Raw genomic sequence first — 25146 nt, forward strand, 5'->3', positions numbered from 1 at the left:
TGTGAAATGAGACGTTATTTCTTCTGAAATTGACGACTTCTACTCTCTTTCTCATCTTTGGGTCTACATTCTTCTTGTGCACTTGCAGTGCAAAATTTGTGGCGGGATCTGATCTGCTGTTAGAGTGCCCTTCTGCACTTGGCGTAAGGGTCTCCTTGCTGTTGCGTTTGGTGGTTTCCGTTCTTTGCTGAAGCATGTTTCTGCAGGGGCAGCCTCTTGTCTTTTCTGCCTGTCACATATTTTGGTGACCCTGAATTTCCAGCCTCATCCTCCTCTCCTGCACATCAATGAGATCAGGCTTGGTGTGCTCTGGTGACACAGTTGGTGTGGTGGAGGTGCTCTGTTGGGGTTAGCTGGGCGACTTGCTCTTGTGACTCAGCAGTGACACCGTCTCCAGGGAGTGTTGTCCTGGTGGTAAGGGCAGGGCAGTCACACAGGAACCGTGCCCTACACGTTCTGTCTTTAATTCCTTGTACCTCCTTGCCTGTGCAGAACCACCGCAAATCTGGCTGTGGTGTGAGCACTCACTCCTGAGTTACAGGATCAGGTTTCCTGCTGTGGTCTCTTCTTCTGAAGGTCTTCCCTCTCCACCTGTCACTGGCGTATATGGATACAGCCAACATCTTCCTACAATGTGGCAAGCACGTGCTACTTAGGGGTCTCAAAAGCCACTGACAATGTGGAAGGAGAAGGGGAGTCCTTCATGCCTTCTCTCCTGACATGCTTTCAGCCAGGTGGCAGGACATGCTTTCTGGTGCACTGTGATATAGGTAGGAGGGAAGCATTGTGGGTGGAGATTTGGTTGGCCTTTAAAGCTGATTGTGCCATCATCCCGGCAGTCGCAGTGTCCACAGATGTTTTCCACCCAGAAGAAGCAACCAGCAGGCCCCTGGCACCCAGCACTCAGCCTGGAAGTGAAAGTGGACAAGCAAATGCCACAGATGGCTCTCATGTCAGTTTGATACCTGGAGTTTTTCCAGACATTGATGATCGTCTATATCAATTACCGACCCCTCATTCTCCTAGTAAGAACTATACATTGCCAGTGTTCTCATTTATCTGTCTGTTCTTGTTTTTTCAATGATGATTTTCTGAATGTATTTGTAGTATCCCTTAACTTTCAGTTATACTTCTAGTGTATTTTGCTTGTATTTTTTTTTTCCATTGTTATTTTTTATAGACATTTTTCAGTATGTTTTTAGTCCTCATTTAAGATGCAACTGAGGGGAATATTTTCCTCTCTGAAGCAGAATACTTGTCTCAAAAAGGTGATAGTAGTGTTTTGGAGATATTTTCTCTTACAGTATGTATCTGTATTTTGTAACACTTCTCAAAAAATGAAGTATAAGCTTTCTCCTTATGCCCGTAAGGACACGCTAGCTTTTTGACTTCCTTTTAAATGGACAAATGGACAAATGACTGCTGTGTAACCCAACTATCTGTCACTTTTTCAGCCGTCCTCCATCCCTCTGCACAGGTTAAACATATATCAGAAATTTCTTGTGCAAACTTTTTTTTCCCCGATTAGTAGGTATATCTGCAGCTGGTATCATGGCAATGACTGAGTTGTAACCAACATTTTGTTTGTGAACAGTTTATTTAAAAGGGGTTATTCATCTGGTAATGTTAGTGTAGTTAATGCTTTACTTGTTACCCTACAGATACCTTTTTCTTTTTTGTCATTTGCTATTAGAGCAAGGAACGAAGGGACTTTTCCTTATTCCCAGATTTTCCATACAGATCATCATTTTAACAGCAATTTTTTTCCCCCAGAAGCTATTTCTTTCTCATACTGATCTAAATAGTGCTTTCATGCACTTTCCTGGAAGTTAGTGGAATTGTGCCAGGATAGATTTTGGCCAATGCTATGTGGTTATTCTTTACAGTTAAGCACAGTAACGTGCCTATATATATTTAACATTATAGAGCAGATATTTTAAAGATAATTCTATTGTTCCTAATGACTGGGAGTTAGAATTTGTTTCCAGTGAATGCAGTCATTTTGAAAAATTTTAGCTAGAAATGGAATTTAGAATGTAGGCTAAACGTTCCTAAGTTTGCATAATTTCTCTTTCCACTTTTACCCTGGCATAGCTCCACTCAATTTTGTGGAGTCTACTTAAATTATCATTAATTAATGTTAATTCATACAAGTAGAATTTGTCCTTTTTCTTCTTCAGAATTTGATATTGAGTCAACAATATCACTCTTATCAAAACTGCAAAAATTATAGTATTTAGACATAGATACAGCAATACAAATGCAAAATATATATTTGCATTTTATTGGAAAGATAATCCTATTTTAATATCTCTTTCCTACTACAACAAATTCATTTCTTGGCACTCACTGCCCTATCACTTAATTAAGCCAAGCAGCCTCTATGTAGCGTGCAGACATTACAGTTTGAAAAAATGTTTGCTACTTTTCTGCTTTGAGCATAGAAAACCTGTATGGATTGCTCTGGAGGCCTTTTTCAAAGTGAATGCCCTTTTTTTCCCCTGCTTATCTACTCTTTGTGCTTTTTATAATTACAGTCTAAAGGAATTACTAGTATTGCTGGGTTTTTTTAAGGCTCATTTTTTGAAGGACTGTTTCATTTGTATAGCTGTAATGGAATGAAAAAGTTTCATTAATATATTGGCTTGCTCTAGCTGTAGGCTTCTTCCAAACAAACGAATGGTGTCACGTACTGTACTGCTTTCTTTTAATTTCTCTTCCTCCACAGCAGTTTTAAAGCTGTGTTCTGACATCGCCCTAATGACTGATCTTTTGTCCAAATGTCACAGTGGAATAACAGAACAGTCCACTGAATGAATCAAAAAATAACTGTCAAAAAGAAGAAAACCCAGTATGTCATCAAAACAAAATGTCAGGGCAACTGAGAGCCCTCCCTGCCCACTGCAGGCACCTTCCTCAGAGCCGAGACACCAGGGGACACGGCCAAACTCTGCTTCTCCTCAGCACTCAGGAGAGGGGAATTGTGAATGTAGCAGTTCTTTTAGCACGGGAGTCTTTAATGTTTTTATAAGGGGCTTTGTGGTGGAAAAGCTCTACCATTTCTCAAGGGTGACATAAAGCACTTTAAAAAGTATCCACTGAAGTGCCAGTTAGGCAAGTCAGTACAGTCCTCTTGGTCTGCTTTCTTGTCTGTTAGATCAAGTCCTCTAGTTGCTGACTTAGTGCTCTGTCCGTTGGGATGAGCTATCGCAGAACAACTCATCAGTCAAAAAGTTACTTGTTAATAATAATGAAAACATCTGGAGCTTCATGAACTACTTGTTGGCTATGCTCAACAGAGGGGAAAGATGTGCTTCTTAGTTTGTATTTGCCAGCTGCTGTTAGGAAATGAGATCAGAAAGGCTGGACAGAGGGGAATTGCAATATGTGCTAAAGAAAAGGAACTTTGCAGCTGATGGTGTCTAATTTGCTTTATCAGGGTTTGGAAGAGTTCAGAGAAGTGCAGATCTGTAATGTTGTTTTTGTACTGATAACAAAGTTGTAGTCCCACGTGAAACACTGTATACAAATAATTTCAGACGTGGAATACCCCTATGGCAACAAAATGGCCCAGAAATATTACTGTTATCATGTAAGATTTCAGGCCATGTAACTGTCACAGGAAATACATGAGACTAGCAGAGCTCATTTGGATTTAAGATCTAATTCTGTCTTAGAACAAAGTTGCAAAACTTATTTTATAAGGGCTAAGGGACCCATCTCTGTGTTTACAGAGAGAATTTTTGTTAATAAGGAAAACATTTTGAATTTTTAAGGTCCCACATTATACATAGCTATCAAATGTAAACCATCCAGAGAACTATACTTCTATTTTATGAAAGCAGGATAGTTTTAGAAATTCAATTTTATCCTGTATAAGAATAAAATTAAAAGTTTTAAAATTTCTTCTTATTGATCAATTCAGTCTTCTCTCTCTAGTCATTTCTCATTCTCTTATCCCTGTAGAACAGGCAGGACCTTTGAATTATGCAGTAGAAACCTCTTCAAGAAGTTGCCAATATGCAGAAGTCTTTACACTCTTTCCAGATAATTTCTAGGCAACTATAATTACATATTGGTTCATGAAAGTGAAGCACAATCAAAAATGAAACATATAAAAGGTGAAAGGGTACAGCCATAAGCTTTGTTATCAGAATATGAAAGCTAGCAACAGTTTTGATGAGTGCAACATTTATAGCCTGTGTAGTTTTTTGGTGTCATCTTTCTAGTCATATATATGTATTTTTTTTTTTTATAATGAAAATCATAGCTTTTGTACCTCCCTGTGAAATACTCCATAAGGATATCTGGACTAACAGATGGTTTTGTTCTTTAGAGTCTACATCCAATATAGACAGTGATCAGGGACCATACAAGGGAGACAGTGAATCTACTCCTTTCCCTGGAGAGTCCACAACAACAACTGTAAGATCACAACCAAGCTCAGCCCAGGTACCAGGTAGGTTTCCAAAGTCATATATTTTAATAATATGCGGACAGAATGATGTGAATATGAACTGAACAAAAATGTAGGTCAAGTATGGTTATTCTGGTTTTGTTCTAAATCAGGTAACATTCATCATATTCACTAGTAGTCTGAGAAATGGAGCATGTTGTAACTCATAAAATACTCTAGCAGTATCTAGATGAGAGAAGTCGTGTTTTGGAGAACAGGATTTAGAGATAAATAATCTTGATACTTTGATATGCAATCAGACACAATTTGAAGGTAGATGTAAAGTATCATATATGTGAAAATGTTCAGTGAAAAATATAGCTGAGACAAGCTTTGCAGAAAAAGGCTTGCGGATTAAAATGGAATAGAATAGAAAGAAGCCAACACAGTGATACAGTTGCAAAAGAATGCAAATATATTCTGTGACATATTAACAGTAAAGTGATTTTTAAGAGAGAGAAAGCAATTATCCCACTCAGTGTAGATCTGGCAAGTCCAGAGCTGAGGTACTGTATTCAGTTCAAGGCACTGAATCATACAGAAACAACAGGGAAGGGCAGAAAGATAAAGTCTGGTAAGGTAACCATAGCACGATCTGCATAAAGAACAGGGTACAGGGGAAGTTGCCATGAAATCTCCATTTTTAAAAAATCTAAGAGCAAATGGAACATTTGTCAGGAGTGTTTTTATTCACTCTGTTTCACTGGAAACAGCTTATGTGATCTCCCTTCCAGTTTCACCTCCTTATGATATTGCAGTTCCTTTTTATTTTTTAGAATTTGCCCTACAAATGCTCCTTAACTTAAGGTTTTAAATGACAAAATGAATGTAGGCATTTCACTCAAACTTTCAATCCATCCTACTTTTGCACCTAGGATTGCAGTTGTCTCAGCCTTTTCTCCTGCTCTTGAAATAAATCAGTGATACAACAGCTTTACATCTATGTCAGCCAAAGTGCAATTCTTACATATGCTGACACTGGACAGGCATTTCATCAGAGTAGGCCTGGGCATAGATGAGCACTTTTTTTGGCCACACAGGCAACATGACTGATGAAAATGTATTTCATTTGCAAAGAAGAAATTTGCAAAAGGAGCAAATATCCACTTAAACTAGAAAAGAAAGTATTACAGTTTAAAGAATGCTTGAGTGTCCATGAAATTCTGAAATTGCATGGGATGGATTAACACATTCTTCTTCTCTCCATCAACCCCCAGAATGGCTGATCATCGTTGCTGCTCTCCTGGCACTGGCGTTGATCCTCGCAGTGTGCATCGCCGTTAACAGCCGGAGGAGGTAAGGTACCCTGTACTTCTTCAAACACACTGAAGTGTGATGGGGGTGATAGAAAGAAGCACTGACACAATATTGTTAGAGACCACGTGAAATAAGAAAGATATCGGGCACATGGCGAGACAGAAATATCTACAGCTTTCTTTAAAGTTAAGTGGCTCTGGAGTTACACACCCTGAACAGCACGGCTTATTGATTTATATCTCACTCTGCTATGCCTATAAAAGCAGAGGCTGCCTTTGTTTCCTTCCTCATACCCCAAGTCACCATAGAAACAGACAAACAGGGCCAGGATGACTAATTATAGATTGCAACTGACAAGAACTGAAACGGTCTCAATGCTAAAAATTATGTCCCAGATGCTGCGAGTGGAAAACATCTCTTATGTAGAGCTGCCATGCAGCTGGGAGTGAGACCCAAGGACAGACAGTGAGCATGGGTGGGTGCGTCTGTGCGGATTCACAGATTAGACCCTAGCAGCGTGCACTAATCCCTGTGGGGAGCAATTTTTAAAGCAGGGGCGTCATCTAGTATGCTTGAAACAGGTGGAATGTTTTCTCTCACTTTAGCAGGATCAAAATAACAAGAGATTCATTTGTTCTGATAAGTGCTAACCCGCTGCAGGGTTAGCTGGGCAGTGAGGTGGGAATGTTCCAAGCATTCATTTATTTAAAAATGAGAACTACGTATTTGTTACAACATGAGTAAAGCAGCAATCTCAAGTACCTACACAAAGCAATTGGTCCTTCTCAGTGAATTGCAAATTGCTTCATCATACTGTTTTTGGTGTAGTGAGTTTTTTTATTTTCTTATTTTTTTATTTTTTTAAATGTTTAATGGCTGTTGTCTTAATTAAAACTGATGTTATCTTAAAACAAAGCAAAACCAAACAAATTGCCCAAGGTTCAGTGCAGGGCAGTTTACTTGTTTATTTATGTCTTTATTATTCCTCGTGTTGCAAAGAAGACTGCCTGTGTATGGTGTCTGTTGCCAAAAGAGTTAGAATCTCCATGCAGAGTCCCACATTTAGGCACTCACTGTCATTTCAGGAAAGAAAAAAAAGTTGCACTTTTAAAAGCCTGTGTTCCTTCTGCATTTCATGGTTGCAGAGCAGGAATGATTCCCAAGTGTGTATCCAACATTTACACAGCAAACTGAACTGCTTTGAATAAAATAACCCTCAGCTATCAGTCAGTAAGCATGAATAACAGTGATACTTAACTGCCAGATTAGTCATTCAGACAAAACCTGCTTCACTGAAAAGAGAACACTTTTACAGTACAAATTTAAAACTTTGTGTCTGTCTTAAGAGAGCTGTGCTGTGTGCATTCAGTGAACACTCAGCAGTTGAATCTTGATCCCGAGTCTGGATTTGGAACTGTCCTGTCTGTATAGTGGGATATATAAATAGTACATAAATATGGATATACCCGAATCAGAAAACCATCTCCATCTTCCAACAGCGCAACTTAGTCCCCTCTCTAGGAACAACAGATACTGGGTAGCCTGATGTAATGAGCTGCAATCCTACCCACGGCAGAGAGGTTGGAACCGGATGGTCTTTAAGGTCCCTTTCAATCCAACCATTTTGTGATTCTGTGATACTAAGTGGACCAGTGTGTTCCTGTAAAGTTTATGCACATAAATGATGCATTTTTTCAAAAATAAAATATGCAACATGGAGAAACCGTGCACTTTGCTTTGCATAGGTTTGCATTAGCAGACACAAGTTTCATTTCCAGAAACATTTTCCTAAATATTTACTTGAATTTTTCGTATTATTTATATATATAGTATATATAAATATTTACTTGAGTTTTTGTATTTCCATTATTCTCCATTTATGGTACTTATATTCTTTTTATTTTGATCTAGATGTGGGCAGAAGAAAAAGCTAGTCATTAATAATGGCAAAGGCGCCGTGGAGGACAGGAAGACAAGGGAGTTAAATGGAGACGCCAGCAAATCTCAAGAAATGGTGCACCTGGTTCACAAAGAACAGTCAAATGACCAGACAGGAGCATGTGATGAATTCCTTACCGTTGATGAAACACAAAATCATGAAGTTGACATGAAGAGCGGAGTGTAGCAGTACAAAGTCACCAAATAGATCAGTGCTGGGGAAAAGTCAAAATCACACGGACCTTGGGCAGGAATTCTCAGATGCACTGTGCTACTGATGTCTTTTGAACACAATTAAGCTTAAGTTTTTTCTTCATTTTTAATTATTTTAACATGATGTCTGAGTTACAAAATTGACATTTGCTTTCTGAAATGAGCCCCAGGTGTTGCAGTCAGTTCCCAACTCCTGCACAGAGGGCACTTACTGTGTCCTGGGCACGTGGCATGTCATTGTTCCCCAGATGCAGATGCCTTCGCTGTGCGGAGTTACAGAAGCATCCAGTTGCTCCATCTTACAGGCATTTAAGGTACTAAACTTATCGTGGTACAACAGTAAGTGAGTAACAGATGTCAAGAGCCAAAATAAAAAAGGCTTAAAACAGAAGTGCCTCCTATGCAATGCCTAACCCAGCAGAATTCACCAGCAATGCCTTCCAGCCAGGAAGAGTGGTAGGTGCACTCAAAGTCTGCCAGTAAAAGCAAAAAGTGACATTTTGTAATGATTGATGACTTGGTCTGTAACAAGAGAAACCCAGAAGGACAAAGTTTATTTATCTCTATTTTAAAATGTCTGTGGACATACAGCAAGTTTTTTTTTGGGAGGGGGAACAAAGGGAGGAAAACATGAGCTGATACATAATAAACTTCTTTGTTATCTTAACAATCTGTACATATATCCTTGATTTTCTGAGGTGTCCGTTGCTTTTCCCCCTCCCTCCTTCATGGATTACAGTTCATGTATGTTTTTTAAGGAGTCACTCAGTGAAGCTAATAAGGCAGTATGACCCCAGCTCTATGGTGCAAGCACAAATCAAGCAATTGGAAGTCATCAGAAATGATGACAGCATTTTTGTTTCTGAAGAATAGGTCTTTCTCTCTCCCTGCTCCATTTTAATAGGAGATGCAGTTTCTCTCATAACTGTTGTATTGCACCAGTTTGCCAATATTTTGAAAAGTTACTTTTGTATGATCTTGCTCACTTCTGATTTGTTTCATCCACTTTTTCTTCTTCTAGTCAAAAATGCCAAAGGAAAAACTGTTTTTTTATTGATAACAGAAGTTGAAATTTTACAGAAAAGATCAATGAAATTTTAAGGAAACTCTCCCAGTAATGTAATACAGTAAAATAGCTGCATCTGCATTGTCATAAACTTTTGTTTTGTCCTTCTATGTCTGTTATGTGAAGTATTTGTATTAAGCAATGATGCTGTGCATTATATTGATATGAACTGCCAGAAAGAAAATTATTTACTACCAATGATCTGTGCTATTTTTAAGAAAGCATATTGGAGTGGAGAGTACCTTCTAATTGGGCTGCCTCAGAAAAATGCAAGTAAAAAGACCGGAGATCACTGCAAGCAGTGAGGTCTGTGTTGGCTGGGATGGGGAATGTTTGGTAAGAGATGTTCAGAGGTATCTGCTCCCTGACCACAGCACCTGCACTGGAAAATGTTCTGCTAACACAGGTTACTTTATGCTCTCCGTCTGATGCAGTGCAGAGGATGGGCTTTCAGCTGGCCGCATACTAACATAGGCTAGCACTGATCTTTACTGGGGCACCAAGCACAACAAAAATTGTGATCATGGTTCTCAGTTTAGAGCCCTTCAGCAGCTTCCCAAGCATTCCATTGAGTTGCTCAGAGCCCTGGTATCTGCAGGCAGACCTCCTCAGGGAAAATGTGCACCTGGGCAAAAGGTCCCAAGATGAGGTGTGATTTCAGTGTGCGCATAGGATGCTTTCTGACTCTGTATGTCTCATCTATGAGCAGTCCAAGAGTGCTCAAACAAGGTGAAGTCAATAAGGACAAGGTGACATACGCTGTCAGTACATGGGGCCCGTTGTTAAACCTCTAAGCCAACCATAAGCACATATTTCAACACTGAGCTGTGCTGTGCAAAGTCTGTTGACAGTCTGCATCGGTTTTTGTTTAATTCCCATACGGCCGGATTTTCTATTTCTCATTATAAATCAGAACAATCTATTGAAGGCTGTGTTTAAACTGGTGTTACATATGTATTTCTCTAGGTGTGGAGATCCAGAATAAGAATTTTGCCTCTTCTTAAATCTTAATTTATTATAAGCCTCAGTCAGAAGGAGATAAGTCTTGATGGGTGAATGTTCTTAAAAAATAAAAATAAAAAGGGCCAGGTCATGTTATTCATCTTCCTATGGAGATGTTGAGAAAATGGGGAAATCCACCAAATCTTTCTAGTTTATCTAATGCTCAGTACCTATAGAAGTATGGACCGTACTTGTTGGCTTCTTGTTATATTTGTTATATGGAGATGCTCAATTTCTCTTTAAAAAGGCAGTGCCATTATTTTATATATGCTGATTCTTTTTAGGTTATGTTGTGCAAATAATGCATAATTAAGTTTCATTGTAGTTTCAAAACTAGATGGCCATTTCATACATGTAATATAGTGCATATTTTTATTAATCTTGGTTTTATTATTTCAGGGGTTGTTTGTTGCGTGTATGTATTTTTTTATATAGAGCACTAGATATATTTGCATATTTATTTAATAGATTAATCAATGTTAAAGAAAATATCATCTCTAAATTGTAATTTAAAAAGTACTGCCAAAAAATACCACATGGAACTGTAAAATAAGCTTCCAGAAATAAACTTGGTTCCATGTTGAGGGTAAGTGAGGTCAATGTTGCTAGTGGGAGAGGAGAAGCATTTGGCAGCGTGGTCATACAGAGCCACGGGCAGATCTCCTGCTTGCAGAACTGGCTGTAGGCTGTGGGACCTCTCGTGCTCCACCAGCTTCCAGTGGGCCCCCATCTCCATGGGGTTAGCGACAAGCTCAGTTCCCTTGGAGCACAAATCTTGGTCCAAGTTGAGGTCAATGCAGTAAGGTAGAAATAACATTTAAAGCAGGAAGTATATTTAAAAGAGAGGTGATTGATATTTTTACAAGAATGTAATATTTTCATTGAACAATCCTGGGTGATGGTTTCACCTGTATTTTCTTGAAGATTCTGAAAGGAATGTTTGATTAAAGCAGAGAAAGGATGTACAGCCTTCGTCTCTATCTGTGTGCATGTTTTAAAGCCTTCTCAAAACATCAGTTCCCAAGTGATATTTCTGTATAGCATTCTTTCCTTCATGTGAGGTCTCCTGCACGTCCTTAGCCAAAAAACACGACTGCCAACTACCACTGCACTGAGTGTATGTTGGATGGAATATTATCAGAGAAAATTTCCAGGTGTCTCATAGACTCTGACAAAGTCACACAGAGGCAGAGGTTTGTCCATCACCCTGGTTGGGATTTCTCCTCGTCGTTCTTTCTATAGATGAAGGGGAGCAATAAAATCCTCTGAGAACACTGTTCTGCCTCTGCTTACACAACACCAGCCATTTGTTTTATGCTACATTAGGCTGTCAGCCAGCAATTACTTTGTGGCCTTATTAAACAGTTCAAGGCTCAGACATCTCTGGTTGCAAGAGATTTGATTTGTTAAAGAGCATATGGTTACCTTTGAGTAACCACATGTACTGATGTGTTTTCCTCTGCAGAGGTGAAAGAAACAGAGACGGGAGCAGAAATGCTGACGTGGGCAGATTCCTGGGTTGTAGCTCCAGATTTGTGGGTATAGGGGACAAAGCTCTCATCTCTTTTTCGGGGCAAGAAGCATGAAACAGTGGGAACTTTGGGGGTGGGAACGCCAGAGGTTTTGGTGAAGGAAGAGTACAGTCACTGGAAGACGAAATGGAGACTGAGTAAAATTTCTTTGCCACCTACTGGGAAAGTCCCCCAGTATCCCCAGGACTTTGGCATTTGAATGATTTCATGTTTCAGATAAGGAAAAGAGTATCAGCCTGTTCCTGTGAACTCCCCCACCTCCAGGTCACCTTCTGCATTCACCACCTGATTTGCAAATGGCTTTTGACCAGTTTTCCCCTGGTAGATTACTTCTCACCATTACTCATCTGTGTCTGTGCGCGCTCACCAATGCCCTGCTGAGAGCACCCAGCTCTGACTGTGGGAAACGAGAGGCAAAGCTCAGGCTACACGAAGGTGACTAACAGCACCTCGTCTTCTCTCTGCCCATCTCTCCCATCTGGAGCTGGGTGTGCTACAAGATTTCTAGTCGACTTCTGTCTTCACAGGTCAGTTGTGCTGCAGCATGGTTTTTTGAAAAGCTGAAGATGCCCTGACCTCAAGGGAGCTGTTGTTGTTCAGGTGCAGCGGAAGAAGAAAAAGCAGTGAAAGCTTTATATGTGCTTTAAACACAGCTTTCTCTAAGATTTGCTTGAATGGATCCAACAGAAAGGTTCTGTCTGAGCTACAGCTTCAAGGCTTTGCACACTTCTTATTAAATCTTTGTACTCTATAGGCAAAAGGGGTTGGGATGAACAAGTGAGGGTTGAAACCCAAGGTCACACATTCTTTGACGTGTATTGAACTTTGATGTCAATATCATTAGTTTTGTGTTTTCTTTCAGAAGAAAGACATGAAGATGATGATGCTATGGATCAAAACAGGTGCACAAAGGCTGTCAAATGAGTAATATTTTTTGTTTCAGAAATAGACAGTTTAGTTTTAATATATCTGATTGAGTTTTAATATATCTGATTGATAGATTACATTTTTTTGGGGGGGGCGAAGGGGTGGAGAAGATGCCTAATATATAATACAACTATCTATTTGTACTGTGATATTATTAAAAGTAAATTATTTCCTGTTACAAAAAAAAAAAAAAAAAAAAAAAAAAGCCTGGAAATTTACAAAAAAATAGGACTTGTCAAGTCAAACAGGATCCAACACAACTTTAAGTGTATCCATCAGAAAACTAAAACTTTTTTTTACACTATGAGTAAAAAAGTCTCCCTCTGTAGCACCACTGAACAGACTGCAGATCAACAGCAGCTCCATTCTGGTGCTGGATTGAGGCAGGTGGCTGCATTGCAACGCCAAGGACACAGCAGAAGTTGGGGGCACGTAGGCAGCACTGGGAAGCCAGCATGCAGCTCAGAGACAGCGGTTGTTCTACTCACCAAAAGGATTTGGCTGCCAAGTTAATCCTGACTTCCTTCAAATTCTGAGAAAGAAAGAAGAGAGGAAGAAACAAGAAGGCACTTTCAACCAGAGACTGTAAGTTTGCACCTTATGTCTGAAAGCCTTGGGCTACTGTGCTAGGATGGTGTTAACCTAAATGTCCATCTTGCAGTGGTTTGTTACAGCAGAGTTTTAGCCTGAAATCTGAATTTACTTTGCAGTCATGGGTCTATATCTGCATTCTGGCACCACGTTCTCAAAAGCCTACTCTTTTTCCTGGCTTAATCCAAAAAAAGCTTAGATAATTTTCATCAACCACATTTTCTTTGGGTGTATAAGACTCCATCCTTTCATTTTACGCGGAACAAGCTGGATATGTTTTGCCCAGAGATCAGATCTAAGTTCTGAGTTTATACTCACCATTTTTTATCAGCCTGTCCTCGTTAATAAGAAACATCTGTCTGGGGGCTGCTGATTGCTATCAGCATGCTCTCTGGAGCCAGCACAGACACAGCTGCCAGCAGACTGCAGCTTGAGCCTATACGATGAGTTGAGCCCTCCAAAGCCATGCCCAGTGCCCACAGATCAGGATCTCAGCTGGCTGCCCCACAGCTCCTTCACTCCTGCAAAGTCAGCCTTGCAATTATCACCACCATTTGGCATATTTTGCTTTGCAGCAGTGAGCTGTCAGATTCACCAATGGGGACAGCTTTATGGTGGAACTTCCCTGCACTTCTTTTGTGGTTTGTTCTCTAGTTATTGTTTATTTCACTTTTCAAGAGAAAGTCTGAAATACGCTCTAGGTGAGGATGCTTTTTTGTTCAGGTAGTGACTCAAAACCAGTGTTCCTTTGTTCACAAAGGGTGAAGGTCCCCATGCAGAGGCAGGCACAGAGCCTACATGCTGGTTACATGCCCTTCACGTGGCAGAAGCAGAGCTCAGGCACAGCTCAGAGGGCTGCTTTTCTGCAAAGGTGAGGGCTTTGCTCACTGAGCCTTTTTCGAGCATTCTCCACACATTCAAATATTGTTTGTAATGGTAAGATGAAAGTTTGTTTAGTGCTGGTAATTCAGGTAATCCTGGCAATGTGTGTGAAACACACAGTGAATTTGTGGGTGAATTTCTTCAGCTCTCTCAGTTTGGAGTCAATCCTCCTCCTTCTGGGACACCTCCACAGCAGTACCTCTCACCTGCTGCCTGTGGGCTGTGGGAGCATGAGGCAGGAAGACCCCGGCACCATGTGGATCAGTCTCACAAATGAGAACGGAGGACACACTCTGTTCAGTTTAGCCATGGATGAGCAGCTTTGCAGCTCTGTGAAGGGCAAGCCCTAGGATGCTTTCTTAGACACCTGAAGCTGGGGGTCTGGTTCCTCCGCTGCCCCTCCCCGTGGGTTTCAGTTGCCAGCTTTGCTATCTGTCACTGGTGATGTGCTTTGCTTATCACTGCAGAAACTTTCTTCCATGCCAACATCTCTGTGGCTGCACAGCCCGATACCGAGTGCAATCTCACTTCCTTCCTGCTTCCCTTGTGGCTCCACACTGCTGTGCGGCGAGGCCCGGTGCCAGCAGGCCGCACACGGCCGCCCTCGCTTCCCCTCAGCACAGCAACCCCAAACCTGACTTGTCCTCTCCAGCCCTGTGCTTGGTGCAGGGGTGCCCAGCAGCCTGTCTAGAGGTTATTTTTAATGCTCTTCCCCTCCTCAGGCATGGCACGTTGGGGACACCTGTTCCTTTCACAACCTTGTCTTGTTTGCAGGCATCAGAACAACAGAGGAGGCTGTTTGAGTTCTAGCAGCCCTCAAATCTCATCTCTTTTGCTCTCAAGTTGCAAGTAACGGGGAATAGCGAGTGCTAAAGAGACTGGAGTCGTTATGGCAGCAGTATATGTGAACAGGGCCAGACCCGGATGTGGTAACATCCTTCCTCTGGCAGTGCGTGCCTCAGACACGCGGAGGTGTGAAGCAGGTTTTTAAAGCAACTGCAGCCAACTATCGCATCCTCCTACTCTCCTAACATTTCTTCTTCCTCCTCCATCCTTCATTGCCAAGGCTGTTCTAGACTTCACTGCAGTAAGCAGATGCTGGACTTCATGGCAAATCAGCTCAGCTGCAGCCGGTTCTCAGGGACATTTGGGGTATACAGCTCAGTGGGTGGATTCCTGGCGCAATGGCAAACCCAAGTCCACCTTCTGCCCTGCCTGCATCTCTTAGCTTCTCTCATCCATCCATCTGCTTTATCTAAACTCCTACCCAAATCATGCGAGAATTCAGCCCTGGCTGAGAGCAAAACTCACAGATATAAGGCAGGAAAATTAGGAATCAACATTTATTGATGATATATACAGAAGAGGTACAACACTTAGTGAAATATTATATTCGCGACTATTTCCAGTATAGAAAGAATGTCCAGTTTGTTTTATACATGAAAGTTACAGAAATCAGTTCACACCGTAAGAAAGCATTAAAACCAAATGACTACAGATAACTGTAAAGGTCTGAACTACAAAAATAGAATTAGTCTACAAAGCATTCCAGCTACAATATACAAGAACAGAGCCCGGAGTTGGGAGAAATTTTATCATCTGCATTCATTAGTTAATAAAGTGTGCTATAGTTACTGTACAGTATGTTTCAAAATCTGGGGAACTTCTTGAGAGAAACAAAAAGAACCAATCCCATTCCTATTGCTTTTTATTCCTTTCAGGTGAAACATATGAAAATATTCCATCTCGTGACTCTCCTCCACTTTTAAGAGGAGGCAAAGGGTATCAGCAGCAGGAGCAGGCAGTGTGCCGTCCCATACGTTGTGATTCACACTGAAACACCGTAGGAGGACTCACCAAGGATACTTCCTGTGCTTTGGGACTTGATTTTGATCACTTTCCACTTAATGGGGCAAGAACATATTTATGAGAACCAGACTCAGGTACCTTGGGCATGAACCAGCTTTTGTTTGCCTTCCCACCCAAACTCTTTCAGAACCACCTTCAGCTTCCGCCCCAGAAAAGTCACTTTCTTACAGATCTCAATCATAGCTCTTAGTTCTGAAGAATTTTGCCACTGAATACACAGTTCACGTCTGCTGTAGGATCAGACCTACTTCTTGTAAAAAACAGTCCCCTGGACTTCAACCACAGTGGTTCAAGAAGCACTTAGCTCTGCACTTATTTCCAGCAGTATTTTCTAGCATATTTTCCTATCAATATCCTTTTCAAACAATGTCAAAAGCAGTGGATCCCTGCCCATGAGTCACACACTGCACAAATAGCAGAGAGGGCACCTAGCAGGAAAAATTGATTTTCCCCTTGCTCATTGTGCTAATTTAAACAGTGGCTTACTGAACTTCTGGTGCTAGAGTCCCAACATGTCAAGCAAACAAGAAGGAACAAAAAAACGAATCACTCCATGTGTGCATTAGTTCTTAGTGTCATAACAAGTGCACTCATGAGCCAGCACATTGATGCTGGCATCACTTTCTCTCACTACCAGGGAAACACACACATGCAGGTACTGACATGTACCATGCCAGTCAGAGAGCTGAAAACTAGAACAAGATATTTACAATAAGTTGGCTGCATACGTTATTCTGAATGTTATCAGAACAGAATAGTCCATAATCAACTGATAAAGCAGCTACTAAGCTATGAAACCGACTCAGTTAAATGGCCAGAAGGAAAATGCCAGACAAAAGAACAAAACCCAAAAGTAGAACAGAATTTTGAAAGTCAGCCTAATTTCCTACGATGGCTCAGTACACAATGACCAATTAAATTAAATTAATGCACCACTACCCATACTGTACACACCATTTCACTGAAATTACACATTGATAGCTACATTATCTACACTAAGTGCAGAGAGGCACTGGACATCATGCTTCAACAAAATGTCAGAACTGGTAACAATAAGGTTTTACAGCTATTTGAACTATTCTACCTGCAGTTCTTATTAATACCTGGTACAAGTGATCTAAAGTACAAGAAAGATTATAATACAAGGGTACATCAACACATCTTCCTACATGACTATCTACTAGAAATTTAGCCTCCAAAACCTCAGCAGAATAAGACGGCCCCACAGAGTTCTGAATAAGTGGAGAGATAGCAAGTATCAGTTACACTGGGACAGTAGTATTTGCTTCTCAATGTTTTGCTTTGAATCAAGGAGCTAGCTGGCCATAAAGAAAACTACACGTGATACAATTGTTATTAATACTTATATATATATGTATATTTTAATTCCACTCCAAACAGTTCTTTGTTCTGTAAATAAAAATAATTGTAGCCACGGCCTTAAACGCCAACAGGAATTTGTCTAACGGGAACAGAGAGCAGTAAAAGAGGAGAAATTTCCACTTGTCCTAGTCAAAAAATATAGTGTCTGATCTCTTTAAAGACATAAGAAAGCAGGAGGTATTTCTATGGATGCTACCCAATTGCATTGGTCCCATGGTGGTTTTGTTGGTCCCCTTTCAAGAAGGCAAACATAGGTGGCCAAGTCATGAAGTCTTTCTGCAGGCTGAACTCATGTACATTGCACTGTTGCACGATGGACTGGGTACCTATTTTTTGCCTACCCAGATGTACAATTTTCTTTAATCAGTAGTATGAGTCAGTCAGTTATACATGATCAGGTCCTAAGAAAAATCTGCAGGATTTGGCAAAGGTAACACCAGGAAAAATGACAAAAATGAGGGGCGATTGCCCAAGACAGTCAATCTAAAAGATTGTTCAGGTTATTATAACATTGTTCCATAATGAACTGCAGCATTTGAGGACATCTTGAAATTCCTATTTGCTTCTTGCATTTTGTGCTTTGTTTATAATTCATCACTAAGCATATCACAGAAGTATTTCATTGATCCTAAATGTTATGAGAAAACTGGTTTTGTTCTAAGATCAGCTTTAAAGGACTACCTTCCTATCTATCATACAAGGTCATATAGAAAATATAAGAAAATATTAGAGTCTGTAAATTACAGATACTAGGTAATTTAGTTCAGTCTACACTGTAGTTTCCAGAGAACAAGTACAAACCCCTAAAGCCTATATTAATAACTGAATCAGTACTGAGTATAGTGTATTTAACAATATAAATACATATGCAGCTTTTTCTCATGCATTCTAGAAGCTACAGTTCACACCGGATCATAGGAAATGGGCTATATTTAAGAAAGGGGCAGGATATGTTGGGTAGGAATGTATGCAATTGTCTTTAAGAAGGAAGGACAACCTGTAGTGCACAAGGACTCACAAGCCCATGCATAACACCAAAATGGACATGCCACAATCCACAATAGCGACTGCAAAATCAATTTGTAAACACAGTTTGCACACAGTCTTTTAAAAACTGTAGAAAAGAAATAGAAAAGAAAGATAGAAAAATCCCTGCACGCTACCCTATTTATGTACATAACGATATACAGGTACCAGACAATCCAGGTTGTGCGATGCTGTCTATGACAGTTTCCCTTCATGTAGTGGTGTATGCCACAAAGTGTCATTAAAAACAATTGCAGGGCTCCTGAATTTTGAACAATCATACTAGAAGGATTGGATGCTGCAGCATCCAGCAGCATTGGCTCCGTAGCAAAACACCGATAGAGATGAAAGCGGATTAAGGTTTGGGCGAAGCAAGAAATCTCACAAGTCTTCCTGCTTCTCCCAATCCAGTGTTAGTTTGTTGGCTGTTTCCATCTTGGGCTAGTAGAGACCTACTCAGTGACTCAGTCTTATGCTCTAGGATTTTTTCATGTTCAGAGTATGGGTTTTCTGTAAGAACTCTAGCTGCAAAAGCACAACCACCTTACCCATCAGCATTTGTACTGATTCAGTAATGGGAAGCCACCAAGCCTCCCCCAGCCAAGGGGAGATATTGCTGGGATGGTGGGCACAGCCAAGGGAGAGCACAGAGCCCTGTGCCAGGGAGCCCATTCATAAGAGAAAGGGAATCATCAGCACCTGGGCTGTTCAGCTATGAGCAGTTCAGCTCATTCATAGCAGCAGACTTCAATTTAATATCAGATATAATTAGAAGGAAAAAATGAGGGAGGCACTCCTTGTACAGCATAAAGCAGTGAGTCCTGCCATAGGCATGCAGAACTGGAGCCTGTGCTTTTCTGAGGCTTACTGAAAGCTGTCTGTGGGGAGGTAAGATCAATGACTTTCAAAGGAAAATGGACTTAATACAGCATTATAGGTAAATTTTGAACTAGCACATGTCACTTAAAAATAAGGTGGTAAAGATGAACTGTCCTTTTGACACTTCTGCACTGTAATTCCTTTCCTCCCCAGTACTCTATGCCATCCTCTATTTCCAGTTATTCAGCCAATGGAAATTGGGTAAATATTTTTCCCTCAAAATCATCAATATGATTGGAGAAAAGAAAATCACTCTTCATTCAGAGAGTGTTTTCTAGCAGGAGCAGGACTGCCCACGCAGTCCTATGCAGGGAAGAAAGCACAACAGCCAAGGTGAGCTACACCAGTACTATGATTAATATGAAAAATATCTTAATGGGGTCCTTACAAGTCACAGTAATAAAATTGAGGGTAATCTCTGGCTCATAACAGACTAATATTACAGTACATTTTTATAAAGTGCCCTTATTTAGCCTTCTGTAAATTAATCCAAATGCAGCAATAAGAATAGACTAATGGAGCTACTGAAATGAGAAACAGTTACACCTTATGTCTCCACAAAAGGATTTTTCTGAGCCTGGTACTAAAGCTCAGAGCCTTTTGAAACTTATTTACAGAAGTGAATCTCAGAGGTAAGATTTAATACTGCCTGTGTTTGGGGGGATTTGTGCGATTGCTGCTGTGTTGCTACAACAAGGCTGCAACAACACAAGAGAAGGCGAGGAAACAAAGACAACCCAGACAGTTGCCAGAACAAATTTGTTCAAACACTGCTGCTGCGGTTTCTCCTATGAACAGTCGGTTCTTTTGTGTATCAGCTACCAGAACTGTAATGGCACTGGCAGTGCTGGAAAACAAATCAGAAATCCGTACCAGTTTTACTTCCAGGTGCCTTTTAAAGTAGCACGTGGAATTCCATGTGCTTTGAGAAAGAAATGAAAATTAGCAGTATGTCGAGGAAAGAACAGAAAAAAAACCCACCTTAATGACAGTAATCCTTATTTGTGTGCTGAGTTTTAAACTCAATGCTGGACTTGTAGGATAATTAGGAAAAAAACAAGCATCTTAACAAAAACTTTGAGAACCGAGAATCACCTTCATCTTAAGCAGCAGACAAAGACTGTTGCCTCTGATGGGATTGTGAAATCCCTTAGTACTTAGCAGAGACAGGAAGAGACTTGACCTTTCCTGGAAGCCCGTGATTCCCCTGGATTTCAGTGGAACTTTCACGCAGCCAGAACATTGCCGGCACAGGTTTTACTACAGCAAGCATAGTTTTTCAAAGACGTAACGAGTTTCTCACTGATTCAAATGGAAGAAGCACACTTCACATCATGGCTCACATGGCTTGTGCCCTACCTATCTAAAGCACATGTGTAAGAGCCACGTGTTTCTCACAGTGCTGGTGCAGCCTTTGTTTTCTAAGGGAAGAAATGAAGAAAAAAAACCGAAGGAAAGAGTTCCATTTTTTTTTAGCTTTAACGTGTGGTGTGCTTTAGTTTCAGTGAATGGATATAAAGAGAATGCTGACTTAGCTTCAGCAGTGAATGCACAAAATAAGTGTGTAATTAAGCATGCAATTAACTGACTCTTCACCTGGTTTAGACTTCTCCATGTGCCAGTGCACTGTCAGCAATGCAGAGGGCAAAAGGTATCAGCTGCACAGACAACAAGGAGCTGACAGAGAAGCATGCAGGGTGAGCATTGGAAAGAAATGTTAATTTCTCCAGGAGCTGCATGGAACGCTAATCACTTTCTACTGTGTTCTTCTTTTAACATTGCTACCCCAGCCCTGGAAACAAACACAAAATGTTTGCCACATGCAAATGCATTCATCAACACCTTCTAGTGAAACTAAAAAGAGAATGGTCAGTGGTCAGCCCTGCCTGCTGAAATGTGAACTTGCATTAGCTGAAGTGGCCAGTCCCTGGGTTAGTTTCTGTTTATTTAGTTAAGTAGCAACCCAGCCTCATGTGGAATGAGCAAATCGAGAAATGCAAGCCAAGAGTGAGTTACATTTTCCCAGCAAAATGGAAAGCTTTTGATGGTTAAATACAGTGCTGTGCTGGAGTAACACTATATTAAATATTCAGCCAGGGTAAAAGCAGAGAGGTTTACCAAAAACAACATTTCTCCTTCTCCCACATCCACATTTAAGTGGAGAAATGCGATTGCAATTATTTCTTGAAACATCCCTGAGTTACTGTATCTATAGAATCACTATTTTAAAATCACAGCCTGCTATTCCAGTCCCGTCAAAAGGCCCACATTTATTTTCCCCTGTGTGGGTGGAGTTTCTCTAACGTCTCATTCCTTCCTCCCCTAGTCTCCATCCGAAGAACCATTCTTCAAAAGACAGCACGTCCCAAGCGGATATGCGTAAGCACATTGTAAGTGTTTCTCAATATGCAATTTTGAGGAGCTGCCCAGTCACACATTGCTGGCATCCCTTTTCATTTCCAACCACTGAACACTTTCAAAATACAGCTAGAAGTCTACGGACTGGTTTTCCAAATTCACTCACAAGACCTGTGGTTGCTGTGGCTGCTCTTCAGGCTGGTGAGCAGGCATCCGAGCCGGGCTGCCAGGTGCTGCCCCTTGTTCACCACTGCCCTAACCAGCCACAAATACGGCGTCTTGCTCTCAGGCAGGCCCGGCGCTCCAGTGTCAGCAAGCTGCTCACAGCACAAGCCTGCACCCTCAGAGGAGGGAAGGCTTTGGGGCACCTGCAGCCTCCCCAGGCACATCTCCGGCACTTAATCCGCAAGTAACGTTGTTTTCACCTGCAGACTAGGGCCCCAATCCCGAGATAATCTTAATACCCAGACATTCTGTTCAACACAAACAGAGCAAAGTCAGTGACCTCCTGCTTCCTACCCTTGCCATCACAAATGCACTTTCTTAAAGTATTCGCATTGGTTCTCTTACGTATTCAGAGAAGCAGCAACTGAAGGTTAGTTCTGGTTATTTTGATATCAGTGACCAAAGAAAAAAGACCACCTGCCTACCACTTCTCTGGATATTCTACTGTTCTGTACATCACAAATCATCCTTAAGATGATTCACAAGACCTGTAGAAAAGGTATCCACCTCTGATACATATTAAAGGCCTACAGAATTCACAGTGGTTCTATACTTGCTAGATTATTCAAGCTGACTTGCTTAGGATCATTGTGATGAGTTGTGAGAACAAAATACAAGGACAAAAAAATATTCCACACCAATGAAAGCATGACAAGGGGTGCTCTGACAGTGAACTTCGACTTGCACATAATTAAGAGCGTGTGCAGCTTTTTCAGAGGTCTTTATATGAATGCAGAGGAGGAAAAGCACATTATATTTATATTCTAATAGCTTCTATAGAGCCAAATACAGTCCACAGTTAAACACACAACTTCTGCTTAGACCTACAACAGGTCTTGAGCACAGATGCTGAATTGCCCATGTCTCTAAATGTTTTAGCTCTTTTCTCTGCCATTTCTAAGCTCACCATTCCTGAGAACCCCTGAGAGTTCCCCCAGACCCTGCACAGGGCCCACTCTGTGGGTACAGCCTCACAGGGTCCACCTGGCTCAGATTTGCTATAGAACATCGTTAGTAGTAGAGAGGCATTCACCAGAGTCTCAAAATTGCAAAGTATTAACAAGCACCTTTAAAAACACAAGGCGATTATTGCAACTGCAATTTCTTCTGATAGGATGAATAAGCTATAGTACGTTAACAAAACACCATCTTTCTAATGCAGATGCCATGTACTCTTAGAAACTTTTCTGACAAGAGATTTATATGAATCATTACTCTGCAAAGGAGAGAAAGACAGAAGGATATATTCAATGCATTGGTCTAAATCCTATAACTTTAGCTTATTCTTCATCAGTCCAAATCCTGGCCAAATTCTAGTAACCTTAACCAGGAATTTGGCTTACTAGTAATTTCAGGATTTAGTCATTCTGTGACATATGGCATGCTTGGAAGACACTTCATGCCACTGATGGTTACATTCAAAACTTCCCAATTTCTTAGTGTAATATACTCAGAATTTACTTACAGAGCATTATCAAGTACCCAGTCATGACATCCTTGCTCACATTCAGTAGTATCTTATTTGAGTAGCCCCTTCCTCATGAAGACTCCCTCTGACATCAGTGAAATAGGGTGAATAATAAGGTGCTACCTACTTTGATTAAGAATGACATAATTGAGCCCATGGTGCTCTATGTTTTGTACAATTGGCATGGATTTAGGAATGATCACCCCTGCAATAATACTGCCTTGTGTTACGTGATGCACTGCGGTCACAATAAAATGTGACCTAATAAAATGGGGGTGGCATCTGCCCTGGACAGCTGATAAAAATACATCGCATGCACATGCAAATCTAAGGTCTTAATGCCAAATATTAATTGTACTAGTCTAACAAAAAGTCCGGGATCATTTATTGACTTCCACATAGTAATCTTGCCCCTGGATCTCAGTTCTGTTTGAAGTACAACTAGGCACAAAAATTCAGTGCTTCCCATGTCAGGAGCTTATTATTATTGTAACAAATAGAAAACTTTATGGACACTTTCAAAAGCTGTTTCAGCCATACAGTGCTAACTAGATCAATTATGCCACAAGAGTCACTGAATCACTAGAAGGCTTGCATGAAGTTATATTTTTCTGTAACTATTTGTGACCCTGAGTCCCTTTAGTGAGCCGTACTGGCATTATGATCTTTCCATTTTGCAGCATTTACATTCTCTGCGTCTTGAATGAACAGGAAGGCAGGTGAGAACACATCACACTGCATGGAGTATTCTTCAGCTGCATTGTCCAAACAGTAACACAAGGGAGACAGATGGTTATGGATCACTGTTTGGCAAAGACACTACATTGACTATATGAGATCTTTGCTAAGTGTCAGTTAAGAAATTAAGCAGAAACTGTAGATGTTAAAAAAAAAAAAAGAGAGAGAGAGAGAGAAAAAAAAAATCTTCCTTGATCGTGATATCTTTTACCAGAAGAAAGCTTCAGGATTTATTAAAGATGGAGCTGGGAATCTCTTCCCTTAGTTTTCACGTTTCCAAGGCTCTTCTTCAACACTGATGTCTGCGGATTTGCCATTGGTTGCCAGTGTTACCTGCAAGTAATTATCATCAACAACTGACTTAAAGGCCAAGGCACTTTGACAAGAAAAGTCATTACTTTTAGAAGGAAGATCATGATATTTACAGGAACTAGATACACCACATCTTATTATATATGAAAAATATATTTATTCAGAATTCACATCACTCACAAATAGTGAGATTCCTGTGAATTTTATATGCTGGCAAGAAAACACTAACAGTAGAAAAAATGTTTCCTATTTTCTTTGTTGTAGTTTTGTTTTTAGTAACTGTTTCAGGTTATACTCCTATCGTCTATAATTTTTTTTTCTGGGTTATTTAAGCAACAGATTTCTTCGTCTGTTTTGATCTAGGAAGTTGTACTTTTTTAGTAGAACTCCTTCACAGAACAAGATAGCTGACGCAAGGATACAAAAAATGTACAAGGCCAGAATAATCACAGATATGTATCTATAGAATCTCATCTACAATTACACTACCTTTAAAGAAAAGGAGCAGAAGTTACGCTGTGATAGCATTGTTCATTATATCACTACTTCTTATAGAGTAGTGAAACTTTATGACTATAGTCAGACCAAAAATCCATAGTAATGCTTTTTTTGTCTCACAAAAATTACAGCACATCACTCTTGGCCATAAAGATCTGTGCTATATTTTGTTTATTTTATAGTATGGTAGAAGACCTACAGTGATCTACCAACTCACGGTGAACAGTGCCCCATAGGTTGCATCCCAGAAAGAGGTACTTCAATATATACTTCAATAAAGGTAGCTCCAGACAAATGACTTTTAAAAAATGAAGAAAAAAAGATAAAATGTTGGTTTAACTTTATAAAAGTGATCTAGATCTTTATAACTGCAAGAGAACCTTTCTTTTAATGTCAAATGGATAGCTTAATCTTTCCTAACTTACCTTGTAAAATAACATCCTCAGCTTCAAATGAAAACTTAAAGACAGAGATGAAATTCCCCATGCTGGATAAACTGTATGCATGGAAGCATTGGGGCATGGAA

At 40.4% G+C, this 25146-nt stretch overlaps 2 protein-coding genes across 9 annotated transcripts in view; one reads left to right on the forward strand and one right to left on the reverse strand.

Moving 5' to 3' along the window:
* CD44 (CD44 molecule (Indian blood group)) overlaps window positions 1-8531 on the forward strand; it is a 73384-nt gene extending 64853 nt beyond the window's left edge. For both annotated transcript variants that reach the window (XM_042870782.1, XM_042870792.1), the window contains 3 exons: window positions 4337-4459; window positions 5674-5752; window positions 7625-8531. In XM_042870782.1, the coding sequence (XP_042726716.1) occupies window positions 4337-4459; window positions 5674-5752; window positions 7625-7838 (416 nt within the window). In that variant the 3' untranslated portion in view covers window positions 7839-8531. The remainder of the gene's footprint in view (window positions 1-4336; window positions 4460-5673; window positions 5753-7624) is intronic.
* A 6662-nt stretch (window positions 8532-15193) lies between these two features.
* The window catches only part of SLC1A2 (solute carrier family 1 member 2), an 83197-nt gene continuing 73244 nt past the window's right edge, over window positions 15194-25146 (reverse strand). For all 7 annotated transcript variants that reach the window (XM_042869641.1, XM_042869792.1, XM_042869872.1 and 4 more), the window contains one exon: window positions 15194-24143. In XM_042869641.1, the coding sequence (XP_042725575.1) occupies window positions 24072-24143 (72 nt within the window). In that variant the 3' untranslated portion in view covers window positions 15194-24071. The remainder of the gene's footprint in view (window positions 24144-25146) is intronic.

Source organism: Lagopus leucura, unplaced genomic scaffold (assembly GCF_019238085.1).
Source record: "Lagopus leucura isolate 7727_CA_CO unplaced genomic scaffold, USGS_WTPT01 Super-Scaffold_1, whole genome shotgun sequence".
NCBI lineage: Eukaryota > Metazoa > Chordata > Aves > Galliformes > Phasianidae > Lagopus > Lagopus leucura.